The sequence below is a fragment of the Zootoca vivipara genome, chromosome 10 (genome assembly GCF_965207765.1).
Source record: "Zootoca vivipara chromosome 10, rZooViv2.hap1.1, whole genome shotgun sequence".
Classification (NCBI taxonomy): Eukaryota; Metazoa; Chordata; class Lepidosauria; order Squamata; family Lacertidae; genus Zootoca; species Zootoca vivipara.
Genome location: NC_142593.1, coordinates 13,330,776 through 13,345,348, shown reverse-complemented (window position 1 = coordinate 13,345,348; position 14,573 = coordinate 13,330,776). Strand labels below are relative to the sequence as shown.

Here is a 14,573-nt window from a genome sequence, read left to right as displayed (position 1 = left end):
TACAATGGCGTTTATTTACCAAATTTGTAAGCAAAACGTGTAAGGTAGATATGTTGGAATCTAAATGTTAATTATGAAATTTAATAGCTTTATCACCATCAAAGATAATTCTCTCAGAAAACTATGGGCATGCTATATTAATCTGTGTCCTGAGCTCTATCTCTTAGCAATATAATGGGAAAAATCCAGTCTGTATCCTGAACAAGTGAGCAATGTATACAGTAAAGCTCTTGCAAAAGTACACCTCTCTGTTGACATATGACAGGATAGCTTGACAGTAGGGCAATCCTGAAAATGGAACATTGCATGCATGAAAGTCTCCAGCTTTCCTAATTTAATTAATTTTCTCTCAAACCACCTGTCTGGTATTTTTTTATTTTTTAGCAAACAGAGGAGGATAATCTTTTCATTTCCCTTCCTTGTAGATAAGACAGATACAAAAGATTTTGTTTCAGTCAACTACCACTTATATCCAAACTGGCAAAGATTTCTTAAATACTCCCTTCATTTGAACAGAAAATAATGGACTGTAGGTTTACTTGCCAATGCATTCAGTTCCAGATGAACTTGACTGGAAACCTTCATTGCATTCACACCTGTAACTTCCAATAATGTTGACACAGTGGCCATTTTCACAGATACCTGGCTTGGTGCGGCATTCATTTTCATCTTTATCACAAATACAGAAACAAAAAATAATTAATGTACAGAATCACAATGCCAGTTAAATGATACCAATATAATCAACAACTTAAGATCTCTCAGTTGGGTTTCCTGTTCCCTCTTCTCTAAGGAATATGCTAATTGAGGCTGGAGAAGGACAATAATAATTTGAGGCAGAGAGTGTTGCTAGAAATAAGTCTGAGATCTAGGAGCCTGATTTACTCTCTGTAATAATCCAATGCTATGGTGCTGAGGGTTCTCCTAGAAAACTGATAGGAAGTAAGAAACATCAGAATTAATGCTGTAAACTCCCAGCTTATGCTCAGCATATATTAGGGATAGGGGAGAAATTCAGTTCAGTTCACAATTTAACGGAAACCTACCTAATTCGTACTTCCCAAAGCAATATGCCAACTGAAATGCAGCTGTCCTTCAAAATTCACACTTCTCTCAATTTTGTGAAGCTTACCAACCAAAAAATGAGCACACATTAGAAGTGTGCATCAAATCCATAGGTTAGTGAAAGGAACATACAAAAAAACCTAATATCAGGGACACTGCTTGAATAAATGTGTACGTTAGGAAACACTGCATACAAATATTGTGTCTATTATGTGCACTAACAATAGATCAGAAAAAGTCATAATATACATTAACTTTTATTCATAACAGTCACTGGGTAATACAGGAATACTGAGTTAAATAGGCTCAAGTTTTTTTCTTGAAGCACCCTATCTTAATACCTACCCATGCAACCTTCTCCATCTGGTCTGCGGGTCATTCCAGGAGGGCAGATGCACATGAAAGTTCCTATCAGATTTTTGCACATCATACCTCTTGATTCACAGTCGTGTAGACCTTCTGCGCATTCATCAAGATCTTTAAAAAATAAAGGAATGTATATGTTTAGGACATCAATCTACTATTTGTTCCGGGGACAATATTCTGTCAGTAGACTCCTATACATATGCACCCCAAAGTAAACAGCATAGAGTATAAGGGGACTTAGGTGAGTATACTGTCTTGCACAGATGGGGAAGGGTCACTTTCTCTGAAATGTCCATTCCATGCACAGGGCCAGCTAGACATACGAAACAAGGAGTCTCAAAATGTGGATGAGCCAGTCATGTTGGGAAGAGGGGTTCAATTTGTTAAGCACCGGGGAACAGTTTAGGGTAATTTTTGGAACAAGTCATGCCTATACAAAAGGGACTGACTCCACTTGAACCAGAATGCAAACCAGATAGTGGGGAGCTTAAAATAAAAGAAGAGCAGAGCACCTTCAAAAGGAAAAAGGAAAAAGAGCTGAAGAGTTTCCAGCTGATGATAAATCATCCCTAAGGGATGAGGGTGAAAATGTTCATGATTGCCCAAACAGGAAAGAGGTAGGAAGTACCATTTGTACCTACCTGAAAAGTAGATTTGCATGTCCAGTGTAGCATCACTGAGTTGGGCTTATTTGTGCCTCTAGTGGACAAAGGAAGGAGTAGGTTTTTCAGGACATAGGCTAGCCCCTCCTCAGTTTTGCATATTCGCTGAGAATGAACTGGCCAGAACTGAAACTCAGAACAGTGTTAACCTACTCCCTACAACAAACAAACAGCAAAGTCCAGTTGGGCAAGCAGAGGTGGCAATCGGTGTCACAGGGCATAGAAGGGTGTGGCCCCAGTGATGCTAACTGGACAAGGAAATCTACCCCTCAGGTAGGTATAACAGTACTATTTCACTTGCCAGTGTAGAATTGCTAGGTTGGGACGTCAAGGCTTCTGACATCCTGGCTGTTACCAATCCCTGTCGTGATCCGCTGCTGCATCCAACCAGTGAAATAATAATAATAAAAAAGATCTCTGGACGTAAAAGCCCTGGGCAAGCCACCATTTCTCCCTCTTCCAAAGTCAGTCACAGTGGAGGAGGAGGAGGAGATTTGACAATACACACATGCATGTATATAGGATAGAGAAGATGAGAATTAAGAGGTTAAAGACTGATGTGAGAAACTCTGAACTAGGATGAAGAAGTGAGAGGGACCAAAGGGAACATGACTGCTTTGTGGAGGCAGGAGCAAAAAACTGAGGAGGGGCAGGCCTATTTCCTGAAAAAACTATTCCTGCTTTTGTCCACTAGAGGTGCAAGCAAGCCCAACAAAACTGGCAAGTGAAATTAAGGCAATGAAGGCACAGAGGGGTACAAAGTAATTCAAAGTGGCCAAAGCACTGAAGGGTGCTTTCTTCTTGTCTTTGTTAAGTAAAATGTAAGTGATACATTTTGAAATAAAAAATATCTTTTTTTAAAAAAAAACCCACATCCATACCTTTACACATTTTTTGGTCCTCTCTTAATTCATAGCCCACTGGACAGGTGCATTCATAGAAACCATATGTGTTTATGCAGCGGAAAGCACACAGCAACGGGTTTTGTACGCATTCATTTATGTCTAAACAAACAGAAACAACACCAGTGTTATCCAGTCCTTAAAAACCTCCTTCCAAAAATAAAAAAACAAACAAGCCACTCTTTCTTATTTTTAATCCCCTTTGGCAGTAAAGGGAATCAGATAAAGATTCAAAGCAGGTTAGTTGCCCAAATGTAGTCAGAAGATAAAACAAATTATAATTTACCTTCGCAGTTCATCATTGGCCCAGGTTCAAACCCGTCAAGGCAATTACATTCAAAGCTACCAATAACATTGGAACACGTGCCATTTCCACATGGATTACCAATTGAACATTCATCGGTATCTAGGGTATAACAAGTAAAACAATCTTTTGAAAACTGGGATGCAGGTCAAGTTCATGAAGCTTTAAAGATTACAACGCATGAAACAAACAGATTTTACATATAGCTTTGAATCGGCACACACCTACACAACGCACTCCGGTGTAATCTAGCTTGTATCCCAAAGGGCATTCACAACGGAAGGATCCATCTGTGTTTATGCAGTGACCGTTGGAACAAATGCCTGGGCTCTCAAGGCATTCGTTGACATCTAGAAACAAGAAAGTAGCATCAAATCATTTGTACTGTTCTGTTATCCATCTCGGGATTCCTTTAGTATAACAGATACACATTTTATTGGACAGTAATAGAATTCCCTTTACCCTCCCAAAGAGGAATAAATGAATAAAAAGGAAACAATTATTTCTTATGCCAAAAACGTGGAGAAAATAAATGAATTAAAAAGCATTGTTATTAAGGACATTTGCTTTGCTTCTCTGATTAACAATTCGTTCCCAGTGGAGATCTGCCAGACACCCTCTCTCCCTGTCTTTAGACAGTTGCTTAAAATGTTTTAAACTTCCAATGGTTTATATTTTGTGATTTGTTGCTGTAAAAAAATGATTTGGTCTTTTTTATTTTTTTTAAGGAAAAACTTGATACACAAAAAAATGAACTGCTGCCCATTTGGTGTTTTAGTGCTGTTGTTTTTAGTACAATAGTGAACGTTTTAGGTGGGTCCGATAAGTGCGCAAATGCCCACACGTGCATTGTGTCAAACCTGGAAGTGACCTGAAAACATCACAAAAAGGGGCGGAACAAGGCAGGGGCGGAATGGCATGTTTGCAGGCTTTTTCAACGGTGTTTCAAATATATGCAATTTCATTTAAACCCATGGTGCCTTGGAACATAACCCCTGGAGTTGCATGTATTGTAGTGTTCTGCTTTGTTTCAAATTTCTATTTGATAGTATTTTAATTTGTCGTAAGTCACTTTGGTTGTTCTAAACCAGTGGTGGCCAAACTTGGGCCCTCCGGCTGTTTTGGGACTACAACTCCCATCATCCCTAGCTAACAGAACCAGCGGTCAGGGGTGATGGGAATTGAGGTTCCAAAAAACTTCTCTAAACAGAAGAACTGGATAGAAATTACCGTATTGGCCTGAATATAAGCCTCACTCCCCCCCCCCTTCTGACCGTGAAAAGTTAAAATTGTGGCTTATATTCGCAACCTTACGGTATGCAGCCAGAAGCGCGGGGCAAACAGCACCAGGAGCACGGAAAAGCGGTGCCCGCCCCGTGCGTAGTTCCCCATCTTCTCCCCCAAGGCCAGGAAGGGAGAAAACGAGGAAGGGGAAAGGCTGCTGGCAATGATGTGTGCGTGCCCCGCTGCCGCCACCGCCCAGAATGCAGCCAGGAGCAGTGAGGAATGGAGTGGCTTATATTTGGGTATTTTTCCCTCCCCACCCTTCTAATTTTAAAGGTGCGGCTTATATTCAGGCCAATACTGTATAGTGATTATAGTGCATAGAGTATAAATCCTGTGAGCTGCATCTGCTATCCTAGGCCTATACTAACTTCTGCTGCCATGTGACCATTCACCAATAAGAGAAAGTAAGGACGTTTTCTGGAGGAAGATTTATGTCATCTCCCCCTAATCAGGAATATTATTCGTATCTGAAAAAGCAACACAACTTTCTTTCTAAAAGCCAGAGAATGCTGTAGTATAATTCATTAAAGAGCTAAATAGTTTTAAAGTGATATCAAAGTAAAACCAATACCTTCTCGTGTATCATCAATCCCAGGTATAGTCCCATGACCAAATGGACACAAATCCTGGAAGGCAACTGCACAAGAACATTTTTTGGAACATCAGCACCACATAGGGAATAAAAATGGCAATGATTATACAGCTGGCTATGGCCAATTAAAGCAATAACAGGCACACATATATGCTTTTCACAAGTGCTACAAAAGAAGGCCCCCCCCTATTTTTCTTCCATATCCGAATACAGTACTGCGTAATAAGTGCCACATTCATAAAGTAATCGGCAACTGTAGCTGTAATCAATATTCAGTTTTTAATCTAAGCCAATAGCAAAACCCAAAAGACACCGATTGCTTTACTGGATTTTAACCCATGTTTAGCCAGCTCCAGTTTCCTGTGATGATATTGGTTCCATATACGCCATACATTTAAAACACATCTCCCCCTTGCCCCAAAGATCCAGTTATTTTATTGCTCATTGTATAGTAATTCAATGTTAGTCGATAGAAACCACTTACTTAGAGTAGCTCCATTGAACTATTGGAAATTGGATCAAGGATCTGGTTTGACAAGTAAAGGCTCTATATGCCAGTTGTTTTTTTACTACTGCCTCTCATCCCGTCACGGAGCTCATCCCGTCACGGAGATTTGAACCGCCGACCTTCTGATCAGCAAGCCCAAGAGGCTTAGTGGTTTAGACCACAGCGCCACCCACATCCCTGTTGCAACACTTAGCACGATTATTTCCAATACTGTTATTCAAATGTATGATGATTTATTGCACAGTCCTAAAGCCAGCACATGTTTTTTCTTTACCTTTTTCTTCCTTAGGACAAAGTTCACAGGGATCACCCCATCCTTCTCCTGGCATCTTGCTGCAGCAGCACTTTGCCTTTGTGGTGTTAAATGCTTTCGGCACGGAGCACTTGCCATTCTCAAAGTTAGTGAAGCAGAAGCTTTGCCGTGTATCTAGGGGGGAAACAAAATGCCACGGTTTCACCTCTCACTTGCGTGGGAATTCCTGCCTGAACCTCTATCAGCAGGAGGCATTATTATTTTGTAATGCCTTTTCCATGCACTAAAGCCCTTTCAGTCTGCTTATACTAGGTGTGGGAAACCTCTGAGCAGGAGTTGCTGGAGAACATTTCAGGACCCACCCACCCACCCCTGAAAAATTACCTTTGTAGTGAAAATATTTCTATCAAAAAATGACATAGTTCACTCTCTTCCCCACCCACCCCCCATCATCCTTCAATCCCTCTCCATCTACCCACCCCATAATGTCTTTTAATACTCAGTTGTATCTCCTTCAAGTATTATTTGACAAAGCCACTTCCGCCTTGAAGAGGAGGTGGGGTTGCGGGCATGGCTGGTTCCATGAGCTGATGGAACTCTTATGAGGGGCTGGGTGGTAAGACCCTGAGCAATAGGTGGGATTGCCGCCCGCGCTGCCTGCAGGCTGGCCAATCCGGCCGGCCTGGAGATGTGTCCTGCAATTCTTAAGCATGGGCGCGGACAGGAATCCCTCTCTTTGCTCACCAGCTGCATCGGTTTTCCTCGTTGGTTTGCTGTTTTTGCTTTGGTTCTTTGTTCTCTCCCCCCCCCCCCCGGCTTCTTTTGTTTGGTTACCCTTAGCGTTCGGGATTGCTGAGGCTAGGCGGGAGCACGGCGTCGCTACCCCTCAGTGGGGAACCCCATGCCTGCAACCTTCCCCCCCCCCCAACTTTGCCTGGCCACTTGGCAGGGCAGTCGGTTTTTAGGGCTTTGCTTCAGTGCATTCCTTTACTCCTGCTGCTCACTGTGGAACCGTAGGAACCAGCCAGGGAAACAGCTGAGAGGCGCGTTGGAGCTGCGACCCCCCCAGTGAACCAGCTGTGAGGCAGTGCACAGTGCAGGAAGCCCCGTTCTGCCTTGTCGCTTTAGCAAGGAGCATCGCCAGGTCGGAATCTCAGGTTTTGGGTGTGCATGTGTGTTGAGCTTGAGTGTTTTGCCCTCTCACACATGTGCTAAGTCAGCCAGTGGATCTTTGTACAGCCAGCTTTCATCCAAGACATTTAAAGCATGGCGTCCAGAAGCCTCAGTGTAGTATTTTGTTTGTTGTTGAATTAATCTCAGTCTAATATTACAGGTGGCTGTTTTAAAGTCATAGGGCTCTTGTCCATTTGGATGGATTGGGCAATTTGCTCCCTAAAAAAAGTTCAACAAATTAGGGTTGTCTGTAAAAAAAGGGGGGGGAGAGTTCCTGCACCTTTTTTTCTAGAAAAAAAGCACTGGTGTTAGGCAAGGCAAGCCTTCAAATCCATTTTTGCCTGGTCTGGGCTTAGCATGGATTTGTGATTGCATTACATTAAATATTCATACTGCTTTTAAAATTGTATTTGTATTTCTTTTATTGCTGCAACTGGGCCCACAGCAACTGGTCTAGCCAAAGTTTGTCTTTGTGTTGTGTTTTAAATTTCAAGCATTGCATGTTCATCTTTGCATGCGTTAATGATTGTATTTTCTTTTTATTATCATATTAGCCATCCTGATTTTTTTTTTAAGTGTAAAGGTGAGGTAAGGTAAAGGGACCCCTGACCATTAGGTCCAGTTGTGACTGACTCTGGGGTTGCGCGCTCATCTCGCATTATTGGCCGAGGGAGCCGGCGTATAGCTTCCAGGTCATGTGGCCAGCATGACAAAGCCGCTTCTGGCAAACCAGAGCAGCACATGGAAACGCCGTTTACCTTCCCGCTGTAGCGGTTCCTATTTATCTACTTGCATTTTGACGTGCTTTCGAACTGCTAGGTTGGCAGGAGCTGGGACCAAGCAACGGGAGCTCACCCCGTCACAGGGATTTGAACCGCCGACCTTCTGATCAGCAAGCCCTAGGCTCAGTGGTTTAACCACAGCGCCACCTGGGTCCCAGGACCTGGATTGGCCAGCCTGCAGGCAGCGCGGGCGGCAATCCCACCTGGGTCCACCTGGGTCCCAGAACTCCTTTAAATAAACATGAGATGACCCAACTTAGGCAAATGATTGTTTGCTGAATGGCCCTCCTTTCTGAATATTTGAGCTGACTGTTAACGGCCTGCTACAACCACTGTGCTTACCAAAACATCTCCTGCCGTTATCAGATATCACAAAGCCTGTAGGACAGATGCACTGGAATCCTCCTGGCGTATTAGTACAGGATCCAAAGAGACAGATGTTGGGATCCTCATTGCATTCATCAATGTCTGAAAAAAAATCATTTATTTATTTATTTCATACAATTTATACACAACTTGATTGTAAATAAATAATTTTTTAAAGATGGTTAAAACGAAAATGTGATTACAACATTAATCTAAAATGGTATTCATTAGTCATCTTGTGTATTTTCCAGAGCTCTGGTAGGAAATAGTGCATTAGGCATAATTGATTTTTAAATGAGCAAACCAGTTCGTCCTGTTTTAAAACAGCAATTGCTTTATAAAGTCTACTCCAAGGCTGTGTCAGTATATTTGGTTATTCCCACCCCCACCCCCCGCAACAATTTGGGGAAAGGCAGAAAGAAATTGCCCATAAAAAAGAAAGTGAGTATGAGAACTTGTGAAACATTTGAGGGGTGGGGCAGGGGTTTGTCTATTCCTGTTCCATTATAACGTAGTTGGGGGCTGTTTGCATCCTATCTTCCTTACCCTTAACCATGTGCTGTAACCAAGAATTAACCGCTCCCTCTGCCGGTAAAGTGAGATGAGCGCCACAACCCCAGAGTTGTTCGTGACTAGACTTAACTGTCAGGGGTCCTTTACTTTTTTTTTTACAACTCACGCTTAAAGGGAAAGAGAGTCTTTCTATAAGTATAAGTCCAAATTCAGAAAACACACTAAACCTGCCTTTGACTCAACTGCTGCATCATGCCATGCTAAGACGACTGCGAAGAAACACAGTGGTTGCCATCTCCTCGCCAAAACCCCACACATTTTCACTAAGACATTATTTATCTTAGTGTTATGTGCTAATCTAGCAGGTGTCTTGCACATGATATTCACTGCAGCCCCCAGATGCTATGTTATGAAAGGTTTTTTTTTTTAAAAAAAAAGACTTGGATTACTTTACTGTGTTAGTACTGAAGTTCAAAATAAAATAAAATAAAAAATGCAACATTACCAATGCAGCTTTCGCTTTTTACTTCATATCCCGGTGGGCAAATGCACCTAAAAGATCCTTCCAAGTTTTGACATGTACCAGGGAAACATGAGCCAGCAAGCACCACACACTCGTTAATATCTCAAAAGAATAGGAAAAAAATATGTTAGAGATTCTAGAAGGATTACCTACAGTCTAAATATGCAATAAGAGAGAAAAATTTAGATCAAGATCATTGATCCTCCTTCCCACACTTTTGTCTGTCCTTTGTTATGTTAAGTAACACTGCTCCCATCTGTAAATAGCTATTAATTATTATTGTTATTGTTATACATAGATAATAATAAAATTTATATACCACCCTTCACCCAAAGATCACAGAGCGGTTTACAATATAAAAACACAAAAATACATAACAAACGGAAACAATAGCACTCCTCGTCCCTAGCTCTTGCTGATGGGGAAAAGTTCCTACCCACCCCTTTGCAATGAATTCTGCTGTTCAGTTAAGCATACAAGAGCCACATAAGGCCAATGTATCAACCAAAATTGGTAGAAGAACAGAGATTTCCTGAGAAGAGGGAAAGGCTCTGTCTTACTTGTCTGGTATAGGATTGTGTTTCAGCTGCAGTTCACAGCTATCCATAAATACCTGCCGGAAGTGTTTTCGTTGGGCTTCTTTAACTTATTTAGCTTTTTTTAAATTGAAAGACACTAGGATATATGTGACTGAAAGACACTGTAACATATGATTGTGCAAATGTAAATAAAGCAGCACAATTGTATGTTTATGCAAAAGTAAGTCACACTGTATTCAATGGGATGTAATCCCAGATAAGTGTGCACAGGGTTGCTGTTCTATCAATGCACATTGACACTAGGTAGTTGTTGCTTTCATACATACCAATACAGTTCTTGCCATCTGGAGTAAGTTCATAACCTTCATGACATAAACATTTGAAAGAACCAATTTCATTGAAACACCTCCCATTTCTGCACACCTGCCCAAAGAAGGAACTGCATTCATCAATATCTAAATGGTTAACAAAAAGCAACAAAATGGTTAACAAAACAAGGGCAACAAAAAGCATTAATTCTATCATGCAATAACTGCAAGCTACAACTCTGCTTTGGAACATGTTTTTAAAAGAAAAGCCTGACTAGCTTTTCAGGTACCTTTTAAATTAAATAACGTTCTAAAGAATTGCCTGAAGTAGCTGATATTACAGTTTGAAGTCTGGTTTATTCTGTTATATTTTACTCCAAGAAGACCAATTTATCCTAAATAGAACCCAATAAGGCAGGCGTGTATGTACAAAATGTTTTTTTTTTAATGATCCCATTGAGATCCCAAGATGAAATTTTGGAGGTAGCTCTTAGAAATATTAAATAATCAATACAATTTTTTTGAATTTTTAAATTATATTAATTTTAATCACTTTTTAAAGGTTTCAATTTTGTAACTTAAATTTAAATTTTAAAGTAAACCCATCATGTGACATATCATATTAAAGCCCATGAAGTTCTGGTATTTTTAGTTTTTACGTATCTCAGTTCTGGGCTGAGCTTTTATGTTTATTGTGTAGTCCAGCAAAGCCGAAATTGCCATTTTTAAAAAAAATCTCAAACGCTCTTAGCACCTCATAATGGGATGAGATAAAAAATTAAAATTTTAGATTCAAACTGAGTTTTGATCATTCAACAAGCGTACAAAATATAAAGAAAATTGGATGACACAATTTTAAAAAGTTGGATCACTTGATATGGAATGACCCACTAGCAGTCTTTTCCCACCCAGTGTAATTTTCTGCCACCACAAGCAGCTATAGTGCTGCTGTGGGTGGCCCAGTTAGTAGAAACTGCCGTTCCACACCAACATCATATCCCTAGGATGATGCTATGTGACAACATAGTGTCATTCCAAGGAAAGATAGGAAGGGGCACCAAGAGCAACTCTGCTGCCACTTGCAGCAGAAGCAACTACATTTTGAAAGAAAGAAAGAAAGAAAGAAAGAAAGAAAGAAAGAAAGAAAGAAAGAAAGAAAGAAAGAAAGGGGAAAAGCCACTGCTGTCACTTCTTTCCCAGGGGATCGCCTTCCCTTACAACTGAAAACTGTGCGATCCCTATCCCAAATTCTCAAAGTTCATCCCCTGCTGACCATTCTGAAACCCTCCTTTTCAATGGAAAAGATGACTTCTGGCTCATATGTAATTCTCTCTTCCCAAAGTTGTGGTCCTGATCTAGTTGGTGGTTCCTGCAGCTACTTGAAAGATCAAAAAAGGTGTTTGAAGCTGAAATAGTATAATACTTCCCCCCCCAAAAAAATTCTTTCCACAACAGAGTATAGACCTTAAATAGATTTGTCTGTTAAAATGCAGAAATTTTCATGTTTTTATTTGAACTTCTTGCACCATCCCTCTTCCTAAATGAAAAAGTGTAGTTTTCTTTTGATTCTCTTACCCATACAGTCATTATTATGTGTAAGCTCAAATCCTGGATAACATAGACAATTATATGAGCCAACCGTGTTTTTACATGTTCCATTTCCACAAGGATGTCTTTCACATTCATCAACATCTGCAGAGAGAAGGCATTAATACAAAGGAATTATTATTTGTAGAATCATCTCAGGAAACTTTAACCACTGGCTTATTTTTCCCCTCCCCTTTTTATATTTCAAAGTTTCACAATGATATAACAAATGCAATTACAACATTTGTCTGACAACACATAGCTTATATTCATTTGAAATAAATACATAACAGTATCAACCCAACCATTGCTCACTAAAACGTCAATTAATTAAGGTGTTCTAGATTTTCTAATTTGCGTTTTTACATGGATAACATTCTCTCAACATACCCATACACATAGTTTGGTCATGGGATGCCTTAAAGCCATTTTGACAGATGCAGTGGTAACTTCCCTCTTTATCGACACATGTGCCATGGCTACATACATTAGGAATTTCCTGGCATTCATTGCGATCTATAACAAAAATACACAAAACCCGTGGTATACATTATTGATTTGTGGTTTTGTTATTGCTCATCCATTACTCACGTTTTACAATCTGCTGATTACTGAAGGTGAACTTAAAATGTCGATTTTATAAAGTAAGTCATAGCACAAAAAGCCTACTATTTGTCTGTTCGTGTTAAGTCAGCTACTGCTAGACATGACAAGAAAGTTAGGGAAGCAACATAATTGTTTTCTTTTCCAGACGTTGCCATTTATGAATATAAGTGTGGGGGCAAAAACCACAAAATACAAATTCAGAACAGGAAAACTGCCAATATTCTAGAGCAGCCATCTGGCCCTCCAGATGTTTGGGGACTACAACTCCCATCATCCCTAGCTAACAGGACCAGTGGTAAGGGATGATGGGAGTTGTAGTCCCAAAACAGCTGGAGGGCCAAGTTTGGCCATGCCTTTTCTAGAGGGAATATCCATATAAAATAAGACTTAAGCAAAATAGTGAACACAAGTTATTTCTTACCAACACAGGCACCATTGGGTGAAAGTTTGAAACCTGCAGCACATTCGCAGCGGTAACTACCAGGGCTGTTAATACAATCTGCATTTCGTTGACAGAGATTGTCACCGTTGCTGCATTCATCAATATCTGCAACATCAATAATTCTTAGTCAAATGTCGGTATAGGTGTCCTTCATCTCTTTAAGGCATTCAGATACTTTTTGTGCTCTACATTGCAATGGGCGTAATTCAGCTAATGTTAAACCACTTTCAAATCCCACTTACTTCAATTAGAGAATTTTCAACACAATCTTAACATACCAACTGAAATCAATGGAACTTAAATGTGCTTATATCCCTTATCTTTGTGTTCATCCCTCTACATTATTGAAGACACCTTTGTTCAACATCCTCTAAGGAAGAGGAAAGAAAGGATTCCTGCCAAAGAGGTAGAAGAAGACTGACAAAAACTAAAAATTAGAGGAGGAACCCAAGCACACTCGTGTATCCCACAACTATACCACTCCAGAACATTTTTCATCATAGCATTTAACAAATTCTACTGTTGCAAACAGCAGGAATGTGGCACATTGTACACACAGAGCAAATGCTTTGAGTAATGTTCCTGCCTCCCTTTCTCTAAGAAATCTGCCAGGAAGATAAATACAATCCTGTGAGACCAGACAATACATGGATTTAAAGAGAAATACTTATATTCATGGAAGGAAGGGCAACTAATGATCATGTTCAAACACTTAATGGAATTACTGATAAGAGTTTCAAAACCTAGGTCAGGAATCAACTGATGCACAGCTTTATTTTTTTCAAAGACTTCTACACCTTTTCATTAGTCACTATTTTTCTATTATTTTCTAATAATTAAAAATAACTGCTGCTTTGTTTTGAAGAGATATCCACATGACTCTAATTTACTGGAGCAGATCACAGACAGTTGCATAGTAGACATGTGCATGGTATGTTAGCTTGCATTTCCTCTCTGCTGGTCCACACAGCCAGGTTAGGCCATTGTGTCAGTCAGTCAGTACAATCAGTTCCTCTTGATCATGAGCCTGATTTGGAGGCAGGTGTGATTTCTAGGTGTATTCCCGCCTCCCAACCCCCCCCCACTTATGAGCTGCAGTAAAGTAGGAGCGGAGACCGTTGCTGAAAAGGTTCATGCCATGAGGATAAACCATAGACAATACGATTTACATCACCTTCACAGACCAAGAGCAGATCATTGTAGCTGAATCCTGTTGGGCATTCACAGCGGAAGCTGCCAATCTGGTTAATGCAAACACCATTTGCACAAATCCCTGGGATCTCTTTACATTCATCAATATCTAAAATAATAATAATCAATATTTATTAGTCAAATGCAATAGCAAGCCCTGCTTTTTCTCATAGTTTCTCTATGCATGAAATAAAGAAAATAACGTGGTAATAAATTTACCTAGAAATATAATACAGTAAATTGAATATAGCAATTTAATTTTAATCAATGGCCACAGTGATCCATGCGACGGTCACCTCCAGGCTTGATTATTGTAACTCGCTTTATGTGGGGCTGCCCTTGAAGCTCACCCAGAAACTTGGGTGCAGAATGCCATGGCAAGGCTCCTTATGGGGTCCCTGCCGAGGGACCACATTCATCCAGTGTTCTACCAGCTGCACTGGCTCCCGGTGGAGTACAGGATTAGATTTAAGGTGCTGGTTTTGACCTTTAAAGCCCTATGCGGCTTAGGACCCTCGTACCTACGGGACCGCCTCTCCCAGTATGCCCCACGGAGGACCTTAAGGTCCACAAATAACAACATTTTGGAGATCCCGAGCCATAA

The 14,573-nt window shown here is 40.5% G+C and overlaps 1 protein-coding gene across 1 annotated transcript in view; it reads right to left on the bottom strand.

Annotated features, from left to right (window-relative positions):
- FBN2 (fibrillin 2) overlaps positions 1-14,573 on the bottom strand; it is a 139,525-nt gene that overhangs the window by 13,199 nt on the left and 111,753 nt on the right. The window contains exons 43-56 of the mRNA XM_035099625.3: positions 13,953-14,078; positions 12,758-12,883; positions 12,121-12,246; positions 11,719-11,835; positions 10,162-10,290; positions 9,279-9,398; positions 8,237-8,362; positions 5,961-6,113; positions 5,158-5,223; positions 3,524-3,649; positions 3,282-3,401; positions 2,975-3,097; positions 1,411-1,542; positions 544-669 (exon numbers count right to left, since the gene is read on the bottom strand). Of these exons, the coding sequence (XP_034955516.3) occupies positions 544-669; positions 1,411-1,542; positions 2,975-3,097; positions 3,282-3,401; positions 3,524-3,649; positions 5,158-5,223; positions 5,961-6,113; positions 8,237-8,362; positions 9,279-9,398; positions 10,162-10,290; positions 11,719-11,835; positions 12,121-12,246; positions 12,758-12,883; positions 13,953-14,078 (1,716 nt within the window). The remainder of the gene's footprint in view (positions 1-543; positions 670-1,410; positions 1,543-2,974; positions 3,098-3,281; positions 3,402-3,523; positions 3,650-5,157; positions 5,224-5,960; positions 6,114-8,236; positions 8,363-9,278; positions 9,399-10,161; positions 10,291-11,718; positions 11,836-12,120; positions 12,247-12,757; positions 12,884-13,952; positions 14,079-14,573) is intronic.